Source organism: Rhinoraja longicauda, chromosome 34 (genome assembly GCF_053455715.1).
Source record: "Rhinoraja longicauda isolate Sanriku21f chromosome 34, sRhiLon1.1, whole genome shotgun sequence".
Classification (NCBI taxonomy): Eukaryota; Metazoa; Chordata; class Chondrichthyes; order Rajiformes; family Arhynchobatidae; genus Rhinoraja; species Rhinoraja longicauda.
In genome coordinates this window covers 15,568,995-15,594,919 of record NC_135986.1, presented here as the reverse complement: position 1 = coordinate 15,594,919, position 25,925 = coordinate 15,568,995, and the positions used below count along the sequence as shown (strand labels likewise).

Below are 25,925 nucleotides of genomic sequence, written 5' to 3'. Positions count from 1 at the left end.
GTATCCATAACTCACTGAACCCTTAACTCACTGAACCCTTACCTCACTGAACCCTTAACTCACTGAACCCTTAACTCACTGAACCCTTAACACACTGAACCCTTAACTCACTGAACCCTTAACTCAAACCTGGGGTTACTCCCAATCAGCTCCTTCCTCTAGTCCGCTTCCACCAATCAGCGGCTTCCTCCAGACCACTTCTTTTGAAGTGTGATGGAACGTTATTAAACCTCCAACTGGACGCTGTACCAGCCACTCCAACCGCTCCTGGGCCTCTGTGAAAACAAAGGCCCGCGCTCGGTTTTTAAACTTACCGCCCGGACGCTGCACCAGACTACATACACCAGACCTCCCACCATTAACTCCATCTACAGTTCACTCTGCCTCGAAAATGGGGAAAATAATCAAGGACATCCCACCCAAATCATTCCTCCTTTGCTGTGCTCTAGTCCAACAGAAGCTCGAAAGCTGCTGCACCAGACTTGGAAACAGAATCCTCCCCTTCATTAGCAGTTTTCTGAACGGTTATTCTATAAGCTAGGGCACTGTCCGATTCTCCTCTATCCCATTGAGGACAATGTCAAAGGAACCAATGTGCTAAAATGCTAACAGGTTTATTCTGCACTCTGTGTCTTCCCCTTTGCTCTATCTATTGTACGAGTTTGAACTGATTGTCTCATTGTATGGTATAGAAACATAGAAAATAGGTGCAGGAGTAGGCCATTCGGCCCTTCGAGCCTGCACCGCCATTCAATATGATCATGGCTGATCATCCAGCTCAGTAATCTGTACCTGCCTTCTCTCCATACCCCCTGATCCCTTTAGCCACAAGGGCCACATCTAACTCCCTCTTAAATATAGCCAATGAACTAGCCTCAACTACCTTCTGTGGCAGAGAATTCCACAGACTCACCACTCTCTGTGTGAAGAAATGTTTTCTCATCTCGATTTCTGATCCTTTTGGATAGCAAGCAAAACAAAGCTTCTCACTGTCCTTTGGTAAATGTGACAATAATAAACCTAAACCAAAAGCATCTCTCTCTGTGGAATTAATCCACATTCAGTGTGTACTGTAAGTGGGTCAGGATCGAGTGACTGGGAATGTGGGGAATCCGTGTTCATCACAGATTTGCAATGGAGATTTTTAGACTATTGCTTGAATAGTTTTCACTTTATTGGGTTTTTCAAATTTCTAGCCCCTTTGGGGAACAAGGGTTATTTTCTGCACATCCATTGTTGCTGTCTGATCATTGGAGATTGATGCAGCTGTCTGATTGGGCTATTTCACACAAAGGGTGGTGAGTATATGGATCGAGCTGCTGGAGGAGGTAGTTGAGCCAGATACTATTGCATTGTTTAAGAAATATTTAGACATGTACATGAATAGTACTGGTTTAGAGGAATATGGGCCAAACGCAGGCAGGTGGGACTGTTTCCACACTGTATAACTCTGACTCTATTGTATGTGACCATTGACATTGAATGCTGTACCATCAATTGTAAGAGGCCGACTTTATTCCTCGAGATGCCACAAGAGCGAATGCGAGAAGATGTCCTCATTCTCTGTGCGCAGAAGTTTGTGGAAATGACTGGACGAGGGAAAACCGGCAACAAAGCCAAGGCCAAGCCTAAATCGCGCTCATCCCAGGCCGGACTGCAGTTCCCGGTGGGCCGTGTTCACAGGCTCCTGAGAAAGGGCAACTATGATGAGCGTGTTGGTGCTGGAGCCCCGGTCTATCTGGCTGCTGTGCTCGAGTATCTGACGGCTGAAATCCTCAAGCTGGCCGGCAATGCGGCCCGGGACAACAAGAAGACCTGCATCATCCCCAGACACCTGCAGCTGGCCATCCACAACGATGAGGAGATCAACAAGCTGCTGGGAGGGGTGACCATCGCTCAGGGCGGGGTGCTGCCCAAGAGCAAGTAAATCAGTGAACCATCAATCTAATGACCCAAAGGCTCTTTTCAGAGCCACCCACATTGTCTGTGGAAGGGCTGAGCACTGGCTTTGGAGGGTGCAGGGATTTCCATTCAGTGCAACCAGCTTGCGTATCTGCTGGAGATGAGTCGCCATTCACCCATCTTGTTCTAAATCCTGCAGAATAACCTTTGCTACCTTGATTTCAACCATCATTTATTTGCACACCAAGAGGTCTGTTTCAGACCGGAAGCCTTCCCAATCCCGATTCCCCACATCATCAGTCATTTTGCTAAAAATAAGGAGATTCTCTCTCCCTCACCTTTGTACTTCCTGGATGAATGGTGGTGAAGCGTCTAATCTCATTGGTGAGAGGAACAGTCCAATCAGAGAGCGATGTCATTCTCCAATGAACAAGTGGCAATAATAGCAACACCAAAACATAGCCGTCAGTCCCCAAAATGAGCTGAAGTTTGAAAAGCTCGCCCATGTAGAACATGGCACAGCACATGAACAGGCCCTTCGCTCCACAATGTCACAAAGAGTGGGGATAAATGGGTCCCTTTCGGAATGGGAGGCAGTGACCAGTGGGGTACCGCAAGGTTCGGTGCTGGGACCCCAGCTATTTACGATATACATTAATGACTTAGACGAAGGGATTAAAAGTCCCATTAGCAAATTTGCAGATGATACTAAGCTGGGGGGTAGTGTGAATTGTGAGGAAGATGCAATAAGGCTGCAGGGTGTCTTGGACAGGTTGTGTGAGTGGGCGGATACATGGCAGATGCAGTTTAATGTAGATAAGTGTGAGGTTATTCACTTTGGAAGTAAGAATAGAAAGGCAGATTATTATCTGAATGGTGTCAAGTTAGGAGGAGGGGGAGTTCAACGAGATCTGGGTGTCCTAGTGCATCAGTCAATGAAAGGAAGCATGCAGGTACAGCAGGCAGTGAAGAAAGCCAATGGAATGTTGGCCTTCGTAACAAGAGGAGTTGAGTATAGGAGCAAAGACCGCACCTGGAGTACTGTGTGCAGTTTTGGTCTCCAAATTTGAGGAAGGATATTCTTGCTATGGAGGGCGTGCAGCGTAGGTTCACTAGGTTAATTCCCGGAATGGCGGGACTGTCGTATGTTGAAAGGCTGGAGCGATTGGGCTTGTATACACTGGAATTTAGAAGGATGAGGGGGGATCTTATTGAAACATATAAGATAATTAGGGGATTGGACACATTAGAGGCAGGAAACATGTTCCCAATGTTGGGGGAGTCCAGAACAAGGGGCCACAGTTTAAGAATAAGGGGTAGGCCATTTAGAACGGAGATGAGGAAGAACTTTTTCAGTCAGAGAGTGGTGAAGGTGTGGAATTCTCTGCCTCAGAAGGCAGTGGAGGCCAGTTCGTTGGATGCTTTCAAGAGAGAGCTGGATAGAGCTCTTAAGGATAGCGGAGTGAGGGGGTATGGGGAGAAGGCAGGAACAGGGTACTGATTGAGAGTGATCAGCCATGATCGCATTGAATGGCGGTGCTGGCTCGAAGGGCTGAATGGCCTACTCCTGCACCTATTGTCTATTGTCTATTGTCAAACGTGACTCCAAGACCAATTTTTATCTGCCTGCACATAATCTATATCACTCCATCCCCTGCACTTCCACGTGACTGTCCAGAAGTCTCTCAATTGCCACTGTCCCATCTGCCTACTCCACCACCCCCAGCAGTGCATTCCCAGTACTCACTACACTCTGTGTAAATAATTTTAAAATAACTTGCCCTTCATACCATCATTAAACTCATCCCATCTCAACTAAAAGCTATGGCCTCTAGTTTTTCCCATTTTTTACCTTTGAATAAAAGGGTCTTACTGTCTATTTCATCTTTACCTCTCACAATTTTACACACTATTATAACGTCTTCCTTCAAACTCTGGCGTTCTGGAGAAAACAATCCATGTTTGTCCAACTGCTCCCTGTAGCTAATACCTCGTAATCCAGGCATTATTGCAATAAACCTCCTCTGCACCCTTTCCAAACCAACCAAACTCTTCCTGTAATGGGGCAACCAGAACTGCACACAATACTCCAAATGTGGCCGAAGCAAAGTCCTACAAAGCTGCACTATGACCCCTGACTCCTAATGCCCTGAATAATGAAGCCAAACATACCATATGCTTTCTTTACTGCTCTTTCTACGTGTTGCCATTTTCAGGGAGTTATGTACTGGGACCCCAATATCTTTATGTACATCAATGGTGTGAATGGTCATGCTATTAATAATCTCTAAGACAGATACATTATAAATGTGTGAATGTGGTTTCCCCCCTTCACCCTTTACCTGATCCCAATACATTTACAATACAGACAGCGAATGAATTAATTCTCTGATACGAGATTCTGGGAATTAACCTCCCATTCATTTCAAATGATAACGATTCGGAACAAATGTGATTCACAGAACATAATGAAGGTTGGGTTTTTGTGTAAAGGGCATTAGGTTTTGGACAGGTCATGGTTCACACACTGGGGTCAAATCTGAGACTGAAATGTAAAAGTTGTTTCAGTGAAAGGACCGAGAACTTGTGATCTCGATAAGAAGTGAGATTCAGGGCACTTACAACACAGAGGACTGCAGTTAATACATCACATACACCACAGCAATTAAACCACATCAACAGCAGCAACATGCAAATACTGTATTGTGTTCACATTAATCTGTTCGATATTTAACATTTTTGGGTGAAATATTTGAAGACACAGACAAGCTGAGAGGGAATAAGATAACGTTTCCGTGCCAGTTCAGAGGATGGGAACATAGCAGTGACACCGGGACAGTGAGGAGAAAGAACCGCAAAATTTTAAAGACATTAACAGCTAGAAACCCATGTCGGAGCAAAACTCACCAATTTTGCTGCAACTCCATGTTGAAATAGTGCTGCACCTCTTTCAGTGAGACGTTAAGAGGCTCTTCCCCCCCTCCCCCCCACGTACACACATAGTACACAAACACAAAAACACCACATCACAACTACAATTAAGACAAAAAAACAACAAAAACACAAAGACAAATGGACCGCAGGTAAGCCGCAGCTGCTAGGGCGGCGCCGCCATTTTGGTTCGCTCTGCGCCCCATTTTCTCGCGCTCTGGGTTCAAGGACAACAAACACCTTTATTACGCACTTTCCCCGCGCGGACCTCAGTCGCTGATCAGCCCTTCCACAGTCACTGAGTTACTGCATCTACATCTACAAAGTGACGAGGCCGGTTGGAGGGACAAAGGCAGCGACCAGATACACCAGCTCCAAGTAACGACCCACAGCGCTGACGCAGCTAACGCCCACGCACGGTCTCGCTGAAAGTGTTGTGCCGATATTTCGACACCTCATTGCTCCAACTGGTTCGATATTTCATTTTCAGACGATGTTTCTCATTCTGTTTAATTTGATCAAATTAGCCTTCCAGACCACGGTATAATCCACGTGTCGCTCTGCATTCATGCCAACTGCACTGAAACGGAAACATCACTCTCTGCTTGCCCGTTAGTTTGTCTCAATCTTCATACACTTCTCTCAATGATCTATCCCTTCAGATTGGATTAATGTGAACAAGATGTTGGAGTGTTTGTTGCTGCTGCTGCTGTTTTAATTGTGAAGTGACTGACTTTTTGTGACTGCAGTCTGGTGTTTTGAACGTGTGAGTCGTTTGCTATTCGAGAAACAAACATATTAAGTGCTGCGACGCCTCCGTGAGTCATTAGACCATTGGTCATCAATAGTCTAATGTCCTTTATGGAAAGAGCGATCTCTAACATGTTCTGTGAACCGCGTTTGTTCCGACAGGTTTGCGGTTTCAAATAGTAAGTAAGCATTCCTCTCACCATGGAATGAATTCCCACTCAGGATTCAGGATATCTTTATTTGTACGACAGAAATTTGACGAAATTTAGTCACCCACAGTCCAACAATAAAAGCAGTAAAATATGCAAATTACACAACCCCAACCAACACAAAAAAAAGAAACATCCATCACAGTGATTCTCCTCCAGTCACCTCCTCACTGTGATGGAAGGCCAGAATGCCGTCTCTTCCCCTGCCGTCTTCTCCCGCGGTCAGGCTGTTGTCGTTGCCTCGTTCCAGGCCGCGCCGGACGGTGAACCCCCCCCCTCAACTATGGTGAGCGGGTGGTTGCCGGAGCCCCGGTCTATCTGGCTGCTGTGCTCGAGTATCTCACGGCTGAAATCCTGGAGCTGGCCGGAAACGCGGCCCAGGACAACAAGAAGAGCCGCATCATCCCCAGACACCTGCAGCTGGCCGTCTGCAATGACGAGGAGCTCACAAGCTGCTGGGAGGGGTGACCATCGCTCAGGGCGGGGTGCTGCCTAATATCCAGGCCGTGCTTTTGCCTAAGAAAACCAGCGCAACCTCTGGCACTAAGAGCAAATAGATCAGCGCAACGTCAATCTAACGACCCAAAGGCTCTTTTCAGAGCCACCCACAGTGTCTGTCGAAGGGCTGAGTACTGGCTGGGGTGGGCGGTTTCTGTTCAGTATGCGCTTGCGTTCCCTTCTCCATACTCCCTGATCCCTTTACAGGGATCCCTTCTACAGTTGTACCGGGCCCTGGTGAGACCGCACCTGGAGTACTGTGTGCAGTTTTGGTCTCCAAATTTGAGGAAGGATATTCTTGCTATGGAGGGCTGCAGCGTAGGTTCACTAGGTTAATTCCCGGAATGGCGGGACTGTCGTATGTTGAAAGGCTGGAGCGATTGGGCTTGTATACACTGGAATTTAGAAGGATGAGGGGGGATCTTATTGAAACATATAAGATAATTAGGGGATTGGACACATTAGAGGCAGGAAACATGTTCCCAATGTTGGGGGAGTCCAGAACAAGGGGCCACAGTTTAAGAATAAGGGGTAGGCCATTTAGAACGGAGATGAGGAAGAACTTTTTCAGTCAGAGAGTGGTGAAGGTGTGGAATTCTCTGCCTCAGAAGGCAGTGGAGGCCAGTTCGTTGCATGCTTTCAAGAGAGATCTGGATAGAGCTGGATAGAGCTCTTAAGGATAGCGGAGTGAGGGGGTATGGGGAGAAGGCAGGAAGGGCAGGAAGGGCCACATCTAACTCCCTCTTAAATATAGCCAATGAACTCGCCCCAACTACCTTCTGTGGCAGAGAATTCCACAGATTCACCACTCTGTGTGAAAAAAAACGTTCTCATCTCGGTCCTAAAAGACTTCCCCCTTATCCTTAAACTGTGACCCCTTGTTCTGGACTTCCCCAACATCTGGAACAATCTTCCTGCATCTAGCCTGTCCAACCCCTTAAGAATTTTGTAAGTTTCTATAAGATCCCCCCTCAATCTTCTAAATTCCAGCAAGTACAAGCCGAGTCTATCCAGTCTTTCTTCATATGAAAGTCCTGCCATCGCAGGAATCAATCTGGTGAACCTTCTCTATTAAGAATGTCTTTCCTCAGATTAGGAGACCAAAACTGTACGCAATACTCCAGGTGTGGTCTCACCAATGCCCTGTACAACTGCAGCAGAACCTCCCTGCTCCTATACTCAAATCCCCTCGCTATGAATGCCAACATACCATTCGCTTTCTTCACCGCCTGCTGCACCTGCTTGCCTACTTTCAATGACTGGTGTACCACGACACCCAGGTCTCTTTGCATCTCCCCTTTTCCTAATCGGCCACCATTCAGATAATAGTCTGCTTTAAAACAGATTACAAACAGCCAACATGGATTTGTGCCTGGAAAGTCATGTTTGACTAATCTTCTTGAATTTTTTGAAGAGGTTACCAGGGAAATTGATAAGGGCAAGGCTGTGGATGTTGTCTATATGGACTTCAGTAAGGCATTTGACAAGGTTCCACATGGAAGGTTGATTAAGAAGGTTAAATCGTTGGGTATTAATAGTGAGGTTGCAAGATGGATTCAACAATGGCTGAATGGGAGATAACAGAGGGTAACGGTTGACAATTGTATGTCAGGTTGGAGGCCAGTGTCTAGTGGAGTGCCCCAAGGATCTGTGTTGGGTCCACTGTTGTTTGTCATTTACATTAATGATCTGGATGATGGTGTGGCAAATTGGATTAGTAAATATGCAGATGGAGTAGTTGATAGTGAGGTAGATTTTCAAAGTCTACAGAGAGACTTGGGCCTTTTGGAAGGGTGGGCTGAAAGATGGCAGATGGAGTTTAATGCTGATAAGTGTGAGGTGCTGCATTTTGGTAGGACAAATCAAAATAGGACGTACAGGGTAAATGGTAGGGAATTGAGGAATGCAGTGGAACAGAGGGATCTGGGAATAACTGTGCATTGTTCCCTGAAGGTGGAATCTCATGTGGATAGGGTGGTGAAGAAGGCGTTTGGTATGCTTGCCTTTATAAATCAGAGCATTGAGTATAGAAGTTGGGATGTAATGTTGAAATTGTACAGGGCATTGGTGAGGCCGAATCTGGAGTATGGTGTGCAGTTCTGGTCGCCAAATTATAGGAAGGATGTCGACAAAATGGAGAGGGTACAGAGGAGATTTACTAGAATGTTGCCTGGGTTTCAGCACTTAGGCTACAGAGAGAGGTTGAACAGGTTGGGTCTTTATTCTTTGGAGCGTAGAAAGTTGAGGGGGGACTTGATAGAGGTTTTTAAAATTTTGAGAGGGACGGACAGAGTTGACGTGGGTAGGCTTTTCCCTTTGAGAGTGGGGAAGATTCCAACAAGGGGACATAGCTTCAGAATTGAGGGACAAAGGTTTAGGGGTAACATGAGGGGGAACTTCTTTACTCAGAGGGTTGTGGCTGTGTGGAATGGGCTTCCGGTGGAAGTGGTGGAGGCTGGCTCGATTTTATTATTTAAGAGTAAATTGGATAGGTATATGGATAAGAGGGGATTAGAGGGTTATGGTCTGAGTGCAGGTAGATGAGACTAGGTCAGGGAGAATGGTCGGTGTGGACTGGTAGGGCCGGACAGGCCTGTTTCCATGCTGTAGTTGTTATATGTTATTGTTATATGTTATGTTTCCTGTTCTTGCCACCAAAGTGGATAACCTCACATTTATCTACATTATACTGCATCTGCCATGCATTTGCCCACTCACCTAACCAAGTCACCTTGCAGCCTCCTACCATCCTCCTCACAGCTAGCACTGCGCCCCAGCATTCGTGTCATCCGCAAACTTGGAGATGTTGCATTCAATTCCCTCGTCCAAATCATTAATATATATTGTAAATAGCTGGGGTCCCAGCACTGAACCTTGCGGTACCCCACTAGTCACTGCCTGCCATTCTAAAAAGGACACGTTTATTCCGCCTCTTTGCTTCCTGTTTGCCAGCCAGTTCTCTATCCATACCAATACTGAACCCAAAATACCGTGTGCTTTAAGTTTGCATACTAATCTCTTATTGGGACCTTGTCGAAAGCCTTCTGGAAGTCCAGATATAACACATCCACTGGTTCTCCCTTATCCACTCTACTAGTTACATCCTCGAAAAATTCTATAAGATTCGTCAGACATGATTTACCTTTCATAAATCCATGCTGACTTTGTCCAATGATTTCACCACTTTCCAAATGTGCTGCTATCCCATCGTTAATAACTGACTCTAGCATTTTCCCCACTACCGATGTTAGACTAACTGGTCTGTAATACCCCGTTTTCTCTCTCCGCCCCTTTTTGAAAAGTGGGGTTACATTACCTACCCTCCAATTCTCAGGAACTACTCCAGAATCCAAAGAGTTTTGAAAAATTATCACTAATGCATCCACTATTTCTGGGGCTACTTCCTTAAGCACTCTGGGATGCAGCCTATCTGGCCTTTAATCCATTCAATTTACCTAACACCACTTCCCGACTAACCTGAATTTCACTCAGTTCCTTCATCTCATTTGACCCCCGGTCCCCTGCTATTTCCGGCAGATTATTTATGTCTTCCTTCGTGAAGACAGAACCAAAGTTGTTATTCAATTAATCTGCCATGTCCTTGTTCCCCATGATCATTTCACCCGTTTCTGACTGCAAGGGACCTACATTTGTTTTAATTAATCTTTTTCTCTTCACATATCTACAAAAGCTTTTGCAGTCAGTTATTATGTTCCCTGCCAGTTTTCTTTCATAATCTATTTTCCCTTTCCTAATTAAGCCCTTTGTCCACCTCTGCTGGACTCTGAATTTCTCCCAGTAGGCTGCTTTTTCTTGCTAATTTGTATGCTTCATCTTTTGTTTTGATACTATCCATAATTTCCCTTGTTAGCCACGGATGCACGACCTTCCCTGATTTATTTTTTGCCGGTCTTTAAATGCCTTCCATTCCATATCCACCGTCAACCCTTTAAGAATCAATTGGCAGTCTACCTTGGCCAATTCACGTCTCATACCCTCAAAGTTACCTTTCTTTAAGTTCAGAACCGTTGTTTCTGAATTGACTATGTCAATCCGCAGAGGGAAAATTTAACCTACGTACCGTCACCATCTGTGTGACGACTCCCAAATACTGGGAATAACTTAACCGGTCACAGCATCTGTGAAGGGAATGAATAGCGGACATTTCGCCGACACGAATCTTTGTCTCCATGGAGCAACGCCTCTCTTCATGACCGAATGCCGCCCAGACTGTAACGAATCCGGACCGGTGTTAAACAGGCGGAGACACCACTCCGCAACAATACAACCGAACACCAATGTCACAAAATGTTCATTTACGGGAACACATTGACTGCTGCAGAATTCAATATAATTAGTTGAAAATCACATCGGCCCCAGTTAAACGTTAACAAATTATAATTAACCAAATCTGGTGGTCACTGCTCTCTCTGTGAGGCTGTGGGCGGCTCTTAGAAGAGCCTTTGTTTTGTGTTCGAATAAAGGGGTAGTTATTTATCCGCCGAACCCGTAGAGAGTGCGGCCCTGGCGTTTCAGAGCGTACACCACATCCATGGCAGTGACCGTCTTGCGCTTGGCGTGCTCGGTGTAGGTGACCGCGTCCCTGATCACATTCTCCAGGAAAACCTTCAGCACCCCGCGGGTCTCCTCGTAGATCAGACCCGAGATCCGCTTGACCCCGCCACGCCGAGCCAGGCGGCGGATGGCTGGCTTGGTGATGCCCTGGATGTTATCGCGAAGTACTTTTCGGTGCCGCTTTGCTCCGCCTTTGCCCAGACCTTTGCCTCCTTTCCCTCGGCCAGACATGATGCTGCTTCACTCGAGTCGCTGCTCAGTGACAATCTCGCTGTTGCTGTCTCCTTTTATACACAGCGCCCCGACCTGCCGGGGAAATGCAGAGGAGAAAAGGCAGAATCATTGTGACAGGCAGAAAGAGGGACGCCTCTCATCTTCCAGCTCCGCCCTCGGTTTTTTTTAACCGCCAATTTCCAACCGTCAATAAACAATACAATTTAAATTTAGCGTTCCCGCCAATCCCCATGTTGAACTGGTCGAAATAAGGAACTGCAGATGCTGATTCATACGAAAGATGGACACAAAGTGCTGGAGTAACCAGCATCTCAAGAGAAAAGTGATAGGTGATGTTTTTGCTCGGGACCCTCCTTGAGCCTGAAATTGGGGAGGGGGTGTGGGGGAAATTGAGGAGGCAGTGGAGAGGGCGTGGAAAGTTGGAGGTTTGAAAAGACCGGGACAAATCAGTGTCGGCAACAATTTACCTTTCCACTTGGAAATTGGAGGAACAGCAGCTGATGTTTAGCTTGTGGAGGGGTGTGAACAGTGAATTCTCTGTGTTTAGATGACTTCTACCAACACTCTCCTCCCCTCCCCCATTGCCCCCATCACCCTCTAGTCATTTAACTAGATCCACAGTTTTCCCATTGTATCCGTCTTGGGATCGCACCTTCCTTAGCCACAACTTTGCAACATGGTCCAGAGCAGTTGGGAAGGTGGGACTAGGAAGGGCGGATGGCAAATAAGAGATGTTGCATTTTGGCCTATGAAACAATGGACATGACTTGCACGTAAATGGTTGGACCCTGAAGTGTGTTGCAGAACACAGAGATCTGCGTGTACAGGTGTATGGCTCCCTGAAAATGGTCAGTCAGGTGGACAACGTGGTGTAGGCTGTGTTTGGCATGCTTTACTTCACTGGGAAGGATAAAGTACAAATGTTGCCACATCATCATGCAGCTGAGCAAGTCGTTAGTTTTAGAGGGATTTGGGCCAAATGTAGGTAAAAGGGACCAGCACAATATGCCAACTTAGTTGGTATGGACAAGGTTTCCATGCTGCACAGCTCTATGACTTTATGACTGGTATTTATACGATGATAGATGACTGGCACTCACTGTGTGACCTAAAAAGATTTAAGTTTATTATTATTGTCACGTGCACCAACAGGAAACAATAATACTCCTCTGCACTGTACTGTAGGGAGACTGTGTGACCATCACACTGCACAATAATATAAAGACAAGGGATGCCAAACTGCTCTGAGGGGCATCAGATTTCCAACACCAACCCCTCTGCTGGACAGATAGACAGGAACACCCCCTGCACTACACTGTGAAATCACAGCCCAGTACAGACCACACAGCCTGTGGACAAAGCTTTGCACCAGCCACTCCCAACACTGTAAGGGCACAGACCCGCACAAACCACCTCAGGACTGCATGGAGACTGCCCAGTGCAGCTCCAGCACTGACAGTAGGGAGATGGACAAAGGGAATCCAACCACAGTCCTGCAGGGACACAGATTGGTGCGATCTCAGACTGTAACACAGTGTTCCATACCATCATCCCCTCCAAACTGGTTACCAAGCTCAGGGAACTGGGTCTCTGCACATCCATGTGCAACTGCAACAAATTCCTGGGCATGCACATTTCTGAAGATCTGTCCTGGCCCGAGCACATTGATGCAATCATAAAGAAAGTGCATCAGGGTTTCTACTTCTAAGATTCAGGAAATTCAGTATGTTAACAAACACATTATTGAACTTCTACAGGTGTACAGTAGAGAACATATTGACTGGTTGCACCATGGCCTGGTACATCAACTTGAAACGCCCAGGATCAAAGATGATTGCAAAAATGGATGAACACTGCCCAGTCCATAGACACAAAATGCTGGAGTAACTCAGCGGGACAGGCAGCATCTCTGGAGAGAAGGAATGGGTGACGTTTCGGGTCGAGACCCTTCTTCAGACTGGTTAAGGACAAACTAAACGAGAGATATAGACGGTGATATGGGGAGGTAAAAAATAATGAATGAAAGATACGCAAAAAAGTAAAAATGATAAAAGAAACAGGCCTGTTAGCTGCTTGTAGGGTGAAAATGAAAAACTAATGCAACTTGGATGGGGGAGGGATGGAGAGAGAGGGAATGCTGAGGCTACCTCAAGAGACAACCATAGAAAAATAGATGTAGGAGTAGGCCATTCGCCCTTCGAGCCAGATCAATGTGATCATGGCTGATCATCTAAAATCAGTACCCCGTTCCGGCTTTCTCTCCATATCCCTTGATTCCTTCAGCCATGAGAGCTAAATCTAACTCTCTTGAAAACATCCAGTGAGTTGGTCTCCACTGCCTTCTGTGGCAGGCAGTTCCACAGATTCACAACTCTGGCTAAAAAAGTTTTTCCTCATCTCAGTCCTAAATGCCCCCCCCCTTATTCATAAACTGTGACCCCTGGTTCTGGTCTCCCCAACATCGGGAACATTTTTCTGCATCAAGCCTGTCTAATCCCTTAAGAATTTTATATTTTTATACAAGATCCCCTCTCATCCTTCTCAATTCCAGTGAATACAAGACCAGTCAACCCATTATTTTATCATATATCAGTCTCGCCCTCTGGGATTTAATCTGGTGAACCTTCTCTGCACTCCCTCAATAGCATTAATGTCCTTCCTCAAACAAGACCAAAATTGCACACAATACTCCAGGGTTGGTTTCACCAGGGCCCTGTACAACCTGCTTGCTCCTAAAGTCAAATCCTCTTGCGATGAAGGCCAACAGCTTTCTTCACTGCCCGATTTATTCACAAAATGTTGGAGTAACTCACCAGGTCAGGCAGCATCTCAGGAGAGAAGGAATGGGTAACGTTTTGGTCGAGACCCTTCTTCAGACTGATCCAGCATCTGCAGTTATTTTCTTATACTTTCTCACTGCCCGTTGTACCTGCATGCTTACTTTCAGTGTTTGATGTACAAGCACACCCGGGTCGTGTTGCACCTCCCCTTTTCCGAATCTGACACCATTCCGATAATAATCTGCCTTCCTGTGCGCCACCAAAGTGGATAACCTCACATTTATCCACATTATACTGCATCTGCCCACTCACCCAACCTATCCAAGACACCCTGCAGCCTCATAGCATCCTCCTGGCAGCTCACACTGCCGCCCAGCTTTGTGTCATCCGCAAACTTGGAGATGGTACATTTAATTCCCTCGTCTAAAACATTAATATATATTGTAAATAACTGGGATCCCAGCACCGAACCTTGCAGCACCCCACTGCCTGCCATTCTGAAAAGGACCCGTTAATTACTAATCTTTGCTTCCTGTAGGCCAACCAGTTCTCTATCCATGTCAATACCCTAACCCCAATACAATGTGCTCTACCTTTGCACACTAACCTCTTGTGTGGGACCTTGTCAAAGGCTTTTTGAAAGTCCAGTTACACCACACCCACTGGCTCTCCATTATCCATTCTACTTGTTACAGCCTCAAAAAATTCAAGAAGATTTGTCAAGCATGATTTCTTCATCATAAATTCATGCTGATTTTGACCAATCCTGTTACTGCTTTCCAAATGTGCAGATATAACATCTTTAATAATCAACTCAAGCATCTTCCCCACTACCGATGTAAGGCTAACTGATCTATAATTTCGTTTTCTCTCTCTCTCCTTTCTTAAAGAGTGGAGTTACATTGGCTACCCTCCGGTCCACAGGAACAGATCGAGAGTAGAAAGAACATTGGAAAATGATCACCAATGCATCCACGATTTCTAGGGACACCTACTTGAGTACTCTGGGATGTAGATCATCAGGCCCTGGGGATTTATGCCTCCAGTCCCAACAGTTTACCTAACACCATTTCCTGACTAATGTGGATTCTCTTCAATTCCTCCCTCCCACTCGATCCGCCGTCCCCTAGTATTTATGGGAGAATGGTTCTGTCTTCACCAAGGAAGACACAAATAAAGTATTCATTTAACTGTTCTGCCAATTCCTTGTTTCCCATTATAAATTCACCTGTCTCTGATTGTAAGGGACATACATTTGTCTTCCCTAATCTTTTCCTTTTTACACATCTAAAGAAGCTTTTACAGTCAGTTTTTATATTCCCCGCAAGCTTTCATTCATGTGTAGGAAAGAACTGCAGATGCTGGTTTAAATCGAAGGTAGACACAAAATGCTGGAGTAACTCAGCGGGTCAGGCAGCATCTCTGGACAGAAAGAATGGGTGACGATTCAGGTCGAAACCCTTCTTCAGACTGATGTCAGGTGAGAGGGTGGGAGAAAGATAGAATGTAGTCGGAGACAGTAAGACTAGTGTTTTTTTCTTTCATGCTCTTTTCCCCTCTTTTAATTAACCCCTTTCTCCTCCTCTATTGTGTTCTAAATTTCTCCCAGTCCTCCAGTTTGCTGCTTCCTCTGGCCAATTCATATGCCTCTTCCTTAGATTTAACACTTCCCTTGATTTCCCTTGTGAGCCACTGTTGAGCCGCCCTCCCCGTTTTATTTTTTCGCCAGACAGGCATTTTTTGGAGTTCATCCATGCGATCTTTAAATCTTTGTCATTGCATCTCCACCAACCCTTTAAGTATAATTTGCCTGATTATCCAAGCCAATTCCCGTCTCATACCATCAAAGTCTCCTTTCTTTAAGTTCAGGACCCTAGTCTCTGAATTAACCATCTCACTCTCCATCCTAATGCAGAATTCCATCATATTATGATCACTGTTGCCCAAGGGGCTTTGCACAACAAGATCGCAAACTAATCCTTCCTCATTACACAATACCCAGACGACGATGACCTGCCCTCTAGTCGGTTTCTCAACATGTTGGCTTAAACAACCATCTTGTGTACATTCCAGGAAATCCTCCTCCTCAGCGATGTTACCAATTTGGTTGGCCCAATCTATATGTAGATTAAAGTCACCCATGATATCTGCTGTACCTTTACTACATGCATCCCTAATTTCCTGCTTGATGCAACCCCAACCTCCCTGCTGCTGTTTGGTGGTCTGTCTACAACTCCAACAAGCATTTTCTGCCCTTCGCTATTTCGCAGTTCTACCTATATCGATTCTACAGCATCCAAGCTAATGCCTCTCCTTGCGATTGCATTAATCTCCTCTTTAACTGGCAATGCCACCCCACGTCCTCTTCCTTTCTGTCTAGCTTTTCCGATTATTGAATACCCCTGCATGTTTAGCTCCCAGCCTTGGTCATTCTGGAGGCATGTCTCCATAATTCCAATCAGCCCGCCTGAACCTACCTGATATCCTGGCAGCTGAACACATTAATTCTCCTTCCCATTCCTACACAGACCTTTCTGTCCTAAGTCTCCTCCATTGTCAGAGTGAGGCTAAATGCAAATTGGAGGAACATCACCTCATATTTCTCTTGGGCAACTTACGGCCCAGTGGTATGAATTATTGATTTCTCTCATTTCAGGTAGCCCCGGCATTCTCTCTCTCTCTCTATCCCACCCCCACCCAATTCGCACTAGCTTCTCATTTTCACGCTACAAACAGCCAACAATGGTCTGTTTCCTTTATCATCGTTACCTTTTTGTATATCTTTCATTCATTGTTCTTTGTCTCTCCATATCACCGTCTATAACTCTTGTTTCCCATGTCCCTAACCAATCTGAAGAAGGGTCTTGACTCGAAACATCACCCATTCCTTCTCTCCAGAGATGCTGCCGGTCCCACTGAGTCACTCCAGCTTTTTGTGCCTATCTTCGGTTTAAATCAGCATTTGTAGTTCCTTCTTGCATTCTGCCCAGTCCATCATGTGTTCTGACCTCCCAACCGTTAAAGTGCTCTGGCAGACAGGGGCGTGTCCAATGTCTGGCTGAGTAGACATAACTTTTCAGCACTCCCGAAAACAAAGCCCTAAACTACCCAAAAAAAGACGCACTAAAAGAATTCAAGTACTGTGAGAAACAGGATGATTAAACCACCAGAAACAGGATACTGGAACAACCACTCTACCAAGGACAGGGCTATTAAACTGTCCGGGGGTAGAGATAGGCTGGATGATTGAACTACCACTATGCCGGGGACAGGGCTATTAAACCGTCAGGGACAGAGACAGGCTGGATGATTGAACTACCACCGAGTTCGTTGGAGCACTGAGAGTGTGGTACGGGGATAGAGGCAGACTGGACAAAGGGCCATAAATTTAGGAGAGTGTCAAAGCAGCAGGGATGGGTTGAAATGGGTTGTGAAGGTAACTAAGGGTCATGTGGATAACTACTGCGCTTGCTCAACTAGGTAAATGAATATTGCAAATACGCCCCTGATTGGGGAACTGCCAATTGCCATGCACATACAATGTATGATCTGGGGGGGTACCTGGGGGTGGTACAGAAGATTGTGCACCTCAGCGCTCTGATTAGAAAGAGCCCGAAGGGGAGGAGGATTCAGCAGAAGGGAGGGAGATTCAACGAAGTTGTACTGTATAAAGAGAAGTCACTGTCTTTGTCTCGGGATGTCTCGGTTTGGAGAGGCACCCGGTTCTGCAGACTCGTTAATAAATTTCTTGTTTCCACGACTTTGTCTCTGGCATCGTGATTGTGAGCACTCACATTTTACATCTCACAAGCTTGGGGGCTCGTCCGGGATCGCCACTTCGGCCGCTTGGCGGAGGCACGAAAGGAAGAAAGGTGCACCCTGCTGATTTCAGCAGTCCCTGATCTCCTTGTTTGCCATCAGCGGTTTGAGCGAGTGATATCCGGACAGGAGACTCGTGGAAACAAGAGGGAATCCGGAATTCTGTCGGACAGGAACAGTCGGACAGGGAGATCGGAGGGAAACTCCGATCGGGATCAATCGAGCAATTTCTGTGCACAGGACCCGGGTAAAAAAATTGACTATTAAGTATTATTCGGGCGATTGGGTTCTGTTGGACGGGAAAAGTCAGACAGAGAGGATAACAGATCGGGAGGGGAGTTCCGATCGGGAAAGGGAGGGGTAGGGCGGTAAGCCCAACCCCAGCATTCTGCCTGATAGTCCGTTGGGGCGAATGCGGGTTCTGTCAGACAGGAACAGTCGGACAGGGGAATACTGTCGGACGGGATAAGTCGGACAGGGGGGAATTCTGTCGGACGGGATAAGTCGGACAGGGAGGATACTGTCGGACAGGATAAGTCGGACAGGGAGGATACTGTCGGACGGGATAAGTCGGACAGGGGGATTCTGTCGGACGGGATAAGTCAGACAGGGAGGATTCTGTCGGACGGGATAAGTCGGACAGGGAGGATTCTGTCGGACGGGATAAGTCGGACAGGGAGGATGGGTAATTCTTGTGTTAAGAATAATTGGGGGCAGGGAAAACCCAGGGATTGGAGAAGACAAAAATGATTCAGTTCTGTTATTTTGATTGACCAAAGGAACCAATAAAAGGGAGTGCAGTCTGGTGGCCACGACTGGGCTCCGATGAGGATTGGGTACGGCAGGCATTAAATGTGTTTGTTAATTCAAAAGCTTCCCCTAATCTGGAGGAAAGTTGTTATGCAGGCTGTTGGGTTCCCCAGGTACGTTTACTAAAATCCAATTTGTGGAACAAGAGGTGAAGTACCTGGGCCACCTAGTTAGTGGGGGAAAGCGAAGGATAAATCTTGAAAGAATCGCAGGAATCACAGGCTTGCCGATGCCTCGGAATAAATATTAAAGGAATATAGTAGAACTATAAAAGATAGAAATAGCGTAATAGGTAGCATAGTGACTATAGAGACGGAACGGAGTGAGAACAAGGACTGTATAAAGATGACTGACCAAGTGCACTAACATAAGACGAATACAATGAATAAAATAACTGCAGTTGAACTACTAAGTAGGAAGTTCCCCGTATCCAAAGAGGATATTTAAAAAAAAACACTCTGAGAAATGGAAAAAAAGGACGAAAAAATTGGTTACGAAATGGCCCACGGAATGATATAAATTTTGATATAAATTTTGATATATTTATATTTTGATATAAATATGTGTGCTGAAATGGGAGTGTTAATTCAGAACTATAAGCCTAAGGATAAATCAGAAACCCGAGTAACGAAAAAGGAAAAAGAACTAGACGTACTTAAATTGTTTAGCATAGAAGGAGAAAGGCTGAGAAAAGAATACCACCCCAAACAAGGGTGAAAAACCTGAAAAACAGCATGAAAGTCAGGAGCTTCGGGAAAAAATCAACTCTGTACCCCAGCCTATGGGACCCTGGGTATTCCCCTCCCTATTCCGACCAGGACGGAACAAAGCAGTGCCCTTTGCTAAAAGGGAATAGTGGAGATAGAGGGAGAAGTCACAACTTGGAACGATGGGCAAGACATAAAGGAATATAGACAGAGAAGGGGGCAGCGAGAAAAGGAAAGGATGAAGCAAGAAGCACGGGAACTGGAAGCAGGCTGGGAAAATCAGGTTGGAAATGGACCCCAGGAAAGAGAGTTTGTAGAGTGCCTTCGAGATGGATTCTTAGAACAGCTTGTACTGGAGCCTACCAGGGAGAAGGCAATTCTGGATTTAGTGTTGTGTAATGATCCTGATCTGATAAGGGGACTAGAGGTAAAAGAGCCATTAGGAGGCAGTGATCACAACATGATAAGTTTTACTCTGCAAATGGAAAGGCAGAAGGGAAAATCGGAAGTGTCGGTATTACAGTATAGCAAAGGGGATTACAGAGGCATGAGGCGGGAGCTGGCCAAAATTGATTGGAAGGAGGCCCTAGCAGGGAAGACGGTAGAACAGCAATGGCAGGTATTCCTGGGAATAATGCAGAGGTTGCAGGATCAATTTATTCCAAAGAGGTGGAAAGACTCTAAGGGGAGTAAGAGACACCTGTGGCTGACAAGGGAAGTCAGGGACAGCATAAAAATTAAGGAGAGGAAGTATAACATAGCAAAGAAGAGTGGGAAGACAGAGGATTGGGACTCTTTTAAAGAGCAACAAAAGTTAACTAAAAAGGCAATACGAGGAGAAAAGATGAGGTACGAGGGTAAACTAGCCAATAATATAAAGGAGGATAGCAAAAGTTTTTTTAGGTACGTGAAGAGGAAAAAAATAGTCAAGGCAAATGTGGGTCCCTTGAAGACAGAAGCAGGGGAATTTATTATGGGGAACAAAGAAATGGCAGACGAGTTAAACCGTTACTTTGGATCTGTCTTCACTGAGGAAGATACACACAATCTCCCAAATGTTCTAGGGGCTGGAGAACCTAGGGTGATGGAGGAACTGAAGGAAATCCACATTAGGCAGGAAATGGTTTTGGGTAGACTGATGGGACTGAAGGCTGATAAATCCCCAGGGCCTGATGGTCTGCATCCCAGAGTACTTAAGGAGGTGGCTCTAGAAATAGTGGAAGCATTGGAGATCATTTTTCAATGTTCTATAGATTCAGGATCAGTTCCTGTGGATTGGAGGATAGCAAATGTTATCCCACTTTTTAAGAAAGGAGGGAGAGAGAAAACGGGTAATTATAGACCAGTTAGTCTGACATCAGTGGTGGGGAAAATGCTGGAGTCAATTATAAAAGACGAAATTGCTGAGCATTTGGATAGCAGTAACGGGATCGTTCCGAGTCAGCATGGATTTACGAAGGGGAAATCATGCTTGACAAATCTACTGGAATTTTTTGAGGATGTAACTAGGAAAATTGACAAGGGAGAGTCAGTGGATGTGGTGTACCTCGACTTTCAGAAAGCCTTCGACAAGGTCCCACATAGGAGATTAGTGGGCAAAATTAGGGCACATGGTATTGGGGGTAGGGTACTGACATGGATAGAAAATTGGTTAACAGACAGAAAGCAAAGAGTGGGGATAAATGGGTCCCTTTCGGAATGGCAGGCAGTGACCAGTGGGGTACCACAAGGTTCGGTGCTGGGACCCCAGCTATTTACGATATACATTAATGACTTAGACGAAGGGATTAAAAGTACCATTAGCAAATTTGCAGATGATACTAAGTTGGGGGGTAGTGTGAATTGTGAGGAAGATGCAATAAGGCTGCAGGGTGACCTGGACAGGTTGTGTGAGTGGGCGGATACATGGCAGATGCAGTTTAATGTAGATAAGTGTGAGGTTATTCACTTTGGAAGTAAGAATAGAAAGGCAGATTATTATCTGAATGGTGTCAAGTTAGGAGGAGGGGGAGTTCAACGAGATCTGGGTGTCCTAGTGCATCAGTCAATGAAAGGAAGCATGCAGGTTCAGCAGGCAGTGAAGAAAGCCAATGGAATGTTGGCCTTCGTAACAAGAGGAGTTGAGTATAGGAGCAAAGAGGTCCTTCTACAGTTGTACCGGGCCCTGGTGAGACCGCACCTGGAGTACTGTGTGCAGTTTTGGTCTCCAAATTTGAGGAAGGATATTCTTGCTATGGAGGGCGTGCAGCGTAGGTTCACTAGATTAATTCCCGGAATGGCGGGACTGTCGTATGTTGAAAGGCTGGAGCGATTGGGCTTGTATACACTGGAATTTAGAAGGATGAGGGGGGATCTTATTGAAACATATAAGATAATTAGGGGATTGGACACATTAGAGGCAGATAACATGTTCCCAATGTTGGGGGAGTCCAGAACAAGGGGCCACAGTTTGAGAATAAGGGGTAGGCCATTTAGAACGGAGATGAGGAAGAACTTTTTCAGTCAGAGGGTGGTGAAGGTGTGGAATTCTCTGCCTCAGAAGGCAGTGGAGGCCAGTTCGTTGGATGCTTTCAAGAGAGAGCTGGATAGAGCTCTTAAGGATAGCGGAGTGAGGGGGTATGGGGAGAAGGCAGGAACGGGGTACTGATTGATAGTGATCAGCCATGATCGCATTGAATGGCGGTGCTGGCTCGAAGGGCTGAATGGCCTACTCCTGCACCTATTGTCTATTGTCTATTGTCTATTGTCAGGCAAAAAGGCTGCAGGACCTCAGGGACCTCAGGGACAGAAAGATTTATGGGACCTGTCAGGCAGCAAATGAGGAGTATGAGGGAGGCAGCAACACAGAATCACAGGCATGTAATCAGCAGGCAGCACAGAGAGAGCAAAACTGAGAATGAAGCAGAATTAGAAAGTGATGGGGAAAAAAAGAAACAAGGGAGTGTAGAAGGGAAATAGAGGCATCCATAAAGCGCTTAGAGATAGAGATAAGGGAGATGGAAAAAGATATGGAAAGAAAAAGAAAGGAAAGCCAGGGGTACGCCCAGAGAAGAATGAGGTGGGAAAGTATACAGATAGAACCACAACAGGAGATGGTGAACGAGAGACAGGAGCTGAGGGGGAGAATGAGGCCATTACTTTTGGAAAAGGCAGGACAAACACAGTATATTCCTTGGGTGACCCGAGACCTAGAGGGGCTGAGAAAAGCCTTGCCCAACATCTGTTTGTAAATGCGGAAAATGGGATAGCCTTCGGGGTATTGACTCAAAGGAGGGGGGGAAACCGGCAGCCCGTGGCATTTTTATCAAAAATATTGGACCCAGTGTCACGAGGATGGCCTGTCTGTATACAGGCAGTGGCAGTCACAGCGGTCCTAGTAGAGGAGAGCAGGAAATTGACCTTCGGGGGGGGGTTTTGGTGGTCTCCACCCCACATACGGTGAGAACAATATTGGCACAGAGGTCTCAGAGGTGGTTGACAGACTCAAGGATATTAAAATATGAAGCTATCCTAATGGAAAAGGATGATTTGACCCTGATTACGGACAAAAACTAAGGAGGTTATCAGAGAATTATTGGGGAGATTACATTCCCAGTCACACTGGGGGGCTCAGGCATTATGTGATACTCTTTTACGTACGTATGCTTGTAGGGGAATATATACTCTGGCTAAACAAGCAGTCTCAAGCTGTGTAATCTGTCAGAAGATAAATAAGAAAGTGATGAGGGCAACGCCGGGAGGAGGTCAACAGTTAGCCATCAGACCATTCCAGAGAGTACAGGTAGATTTTACTGAACTCCCCAGGATACAGAAATGGAAATACCTCCTAGTGGTGGTGGCTCACTTAGAATTCGAACCGCCCCACGAAAGGATATAGCAGTATCCCCCTACGAAATGTTGTTTGGGTTACCTTATTTGGGAAAGATAGAAGGAATACCCACCCTAGAGGGTAGTGATGTTTTCTTAAGGAACTATGTACTGGCAGTATCTCGTTCTATTACAGAATTAAAAACCAAGGGGCTGCTGGCACAGAGTCCCCCTCTCGACTTTCCAATCTATTCTGTGAAGGCGGGAGACTGGGTTCTTGTGAAATCGTGGAAGGAGGAAAAATTGCAACCCCGTTGGACTGGTCCGTATTGGGTATTGTTGACCACGGAGACGGCAGTGCAGACGAAAGAGAAAGGGTGGACACACGCAGCGCGGATAAAGGGGCCAGTGGAACCTCCGGCTGAGGAGGACTGGACAGTAAGGCAAGGGAGGAAACCAATGACTCTGATCTTTGAGAAAGGACAATTGAACTAGAAGATTACAATGCAGTGCGTGGCACTGGTGTTCATAATGGTTGCCACTGTAAGTAAATGCATGGACAGCTGTGATAAATGTTACCACCCCATCAGGTATGGTGGACAAACCAGAAGGTCTTTTACCTATCATTCTTATGCGCATGACTCATGTTATACCCATAGGACCAGAACCAGCTGTAAGGAGGTGGGGGTAGAATACTATTTAGTGCAGAATTTGGGATACACAGGAATGAGGATGTATGGCACCTGCCCCAGAGGGGAGAGATGGTTTTGCTTATGGAAAGCCGGGCAGTGGGGGATGGGGACCCGGTTGGGGAAGGAACATCTAGACAGGCAAAAATAAATCCTAATAAACTGGCTACGAGCAAAAGGGATAACCCGACTAGCCCCACCAGTCCCACCAGCCCCACCAGCCCCAACTAAGAGGCCTCAAGTACATGTATCCTTATACGAAGAGATACAGGAGCAGATAGAAATTCCTGAATTGGGAGGGAATCTCTTTGTGGACCTGGCTACTAGGATTGCTCAGACGCTGGATGTCAAGGACTGCTCATTTCATATTATGGGCCAGCCACCTGGGCTCAGGATGGTTCCTGGGGATATCGTACCCCGGTGTACATGCTAAACCGGATAATACAAGCTGTATTAGAGGTGATCACTAATCGAACGGCTGCCGCACTAGAAATGTTGGCAAAGCAGCAAACGCAGATGAGAACAGCAATATACCAAAATCGATTAGCCCTGGAATACCTCCTAGCCGAAGAAGGAGGGGTATGTGGGAAATTCAACCTCTCTAATTGTTGCCTGAATATTGACAATAACGGACAGGCAGTAATGGACATATCCGAAGGAATACGGAAATTGGCGCATGTTCCGATACAAAAATGGAACTCAATTATGGGCATTGGATGGTGGGATTCCCTCCTGGGAGGATCATGGTGGAGAACGGTGGCACAGGTGATCTTATGTGCACTGGCTGGGCTGATCTTTATCCCCTGTTGTGTACCTTGTTTTAGGGAGCTCATAACTAGGAGCATAAGTCAGATGCAGGCTGTAGCAATGCCAATGGGGACAAGAGGGGAGGTGCAGAAAATCATGATAATGCGGCCAGGGGAGGTTTTGGATTCCCAGAGTAAGGAAATTAGGAGAATGCTACATCAGTTGGAGACAAAGGAGTTTGAAAATGGGATTTAATCAGGGAATGCGTAGCAAAAGAAAAAGGATGGATTGTGAGAAACAGGATGATTAAACCACCAGAAACAGGATACTGGAACAACCACTCTACCAAGGACAGGGCTATTAAACTGTCCGGGGGTAGAGATAGGCTGGATGATTGAACTACCACTATGCCGGGGACAGGGCTATTAAACCATCAGGGACAGAGATAGGCTGGATGATTGAACTACCACCGAGTTCGTTGGAGCACTGAGAGTGTGGTACGGGGATAGAGGCAGACTGGACAAAGGGCCATAAATTTAGGAGAGTGTCAAAGCAGCAGGGATGGGTTGAAATGGGTTGTGAAGGTAACTAAGGGTCATGTGGATAACTACTGCGCTTGCTCAACTAGGTAAATGAATATTGCAAATACGCCCCTGAGTGGGGAACTGCCAATTGCCATGCACATACAATGTATGATCTGGGGGGGTACCTGGGGGTGGTACAGAAGATTGTGCACCTCAGCGCTCTGATTGGAAAGAGCCCGAAGGGGAGGAGGATTCAGCAGAAGGGAGGGAGATTCAACGAAGTTGTACTGTATAAAGAGAAGGCACTGTCTTTGTCTCGGGATGTCTCGGTTTGGAGAGGCACCCGGTTCTGCAGACTCGTTAATAAATTTCTTGTTTCCACGACTTTGTCTCTGGCATCGTGATTGTGAGCACTCACATTTTACATCTCACAAGTACTTTAATTTAAAGTTAAAAGTATACAGAACGTACTGATGACTCCCAAGAAAGAAAAGAAGGGAGCACAGCTGCCACAGAAGCAAAGAAATCCACCAAAGGAATCAAGAAAAAAAATCGAAGGTAGGCCTACAGCCCCGACGGAGCAGGGGCCTGGATTTGAGGAGCCCTCAGCAGGCGGAGAGGCATGGCCCTCTGTTGGCCGAGAGGCTGAAGTTTCGGAAACGAGTGACGAGGAGGGAACTAGCAGTGGAAGTGGAAACAAGGAAGAAGGAGATCAAGAAGATTCAGAGATTAAAATTAAAGCGATGCTTGAAGAAATTATTAACAGGCTCAAGAAAATTGAAGGAGATAACAAAGTGATGGAAAATGAAGTGAAAGCATTGAGGAGAGATAATAAGGAACTGCATAAGGATAATAAGGAAATATATAAGTCTTTGAAAAAAATGGAGGAGAATTTTCAAACAGTGATAAACAGTGGATAATATAGAAATGGAAAATGAAATGT

General features: G+C 46.0%; 2 protein-coding genes and 1 pseudogene across 2 annotated transcripts; 1 reads left to right on the top strand and 2 right to left on the bottom strand.

Annotated features, from left to right (window-relative positions):
- LOC144609555 (uncharacterized) overlaps positions 1–25,925 on the bottom strand; it is an 80,857-nt pseudogene that overhangs the window by 41,014 nt on the left and 13,918 nt on the right.
- On the top strand, positions 1,586–1,927 carry LOC144609262 (histone H2A-like). The gene has a single exon (XM_078427690.1). It carries the CDS (start codon positions 1,586–1,588, stop codon positions 1,925–1,927), a length of 342 nt encoding a protein of 113 aa, XP_078283816.1.
- On the bottom strand, positions 10,785–11,096 carry LOC144609498 (histone H4). The gene has a single exon (XM_078427979.1). It carries the CDS (start codon positions 11,094–11,096, stop codon positions 10,785–10,787), a length of 312 nt encoding a protein of 103 aa, XP_078284105.1.

What these genes read in the sequence shown, in the direction of transcription:
- LOC144609262 (XM_078427690.1), top strand. Translation starts at nt 1,586, where the DNA reads ATGACTGGACGAGGGAAAACCGGCAACAAAGCCAAGGCCAAGCCTAAA.
- LOC144609498 (XM_078427979.1), bottom strand. Translation starts at nt 11,096, where the DNA reads ATGTCTGGCCGAGGGAAAGGAGGCAAAGGTCTGGGCAAAGGCGGAGCA.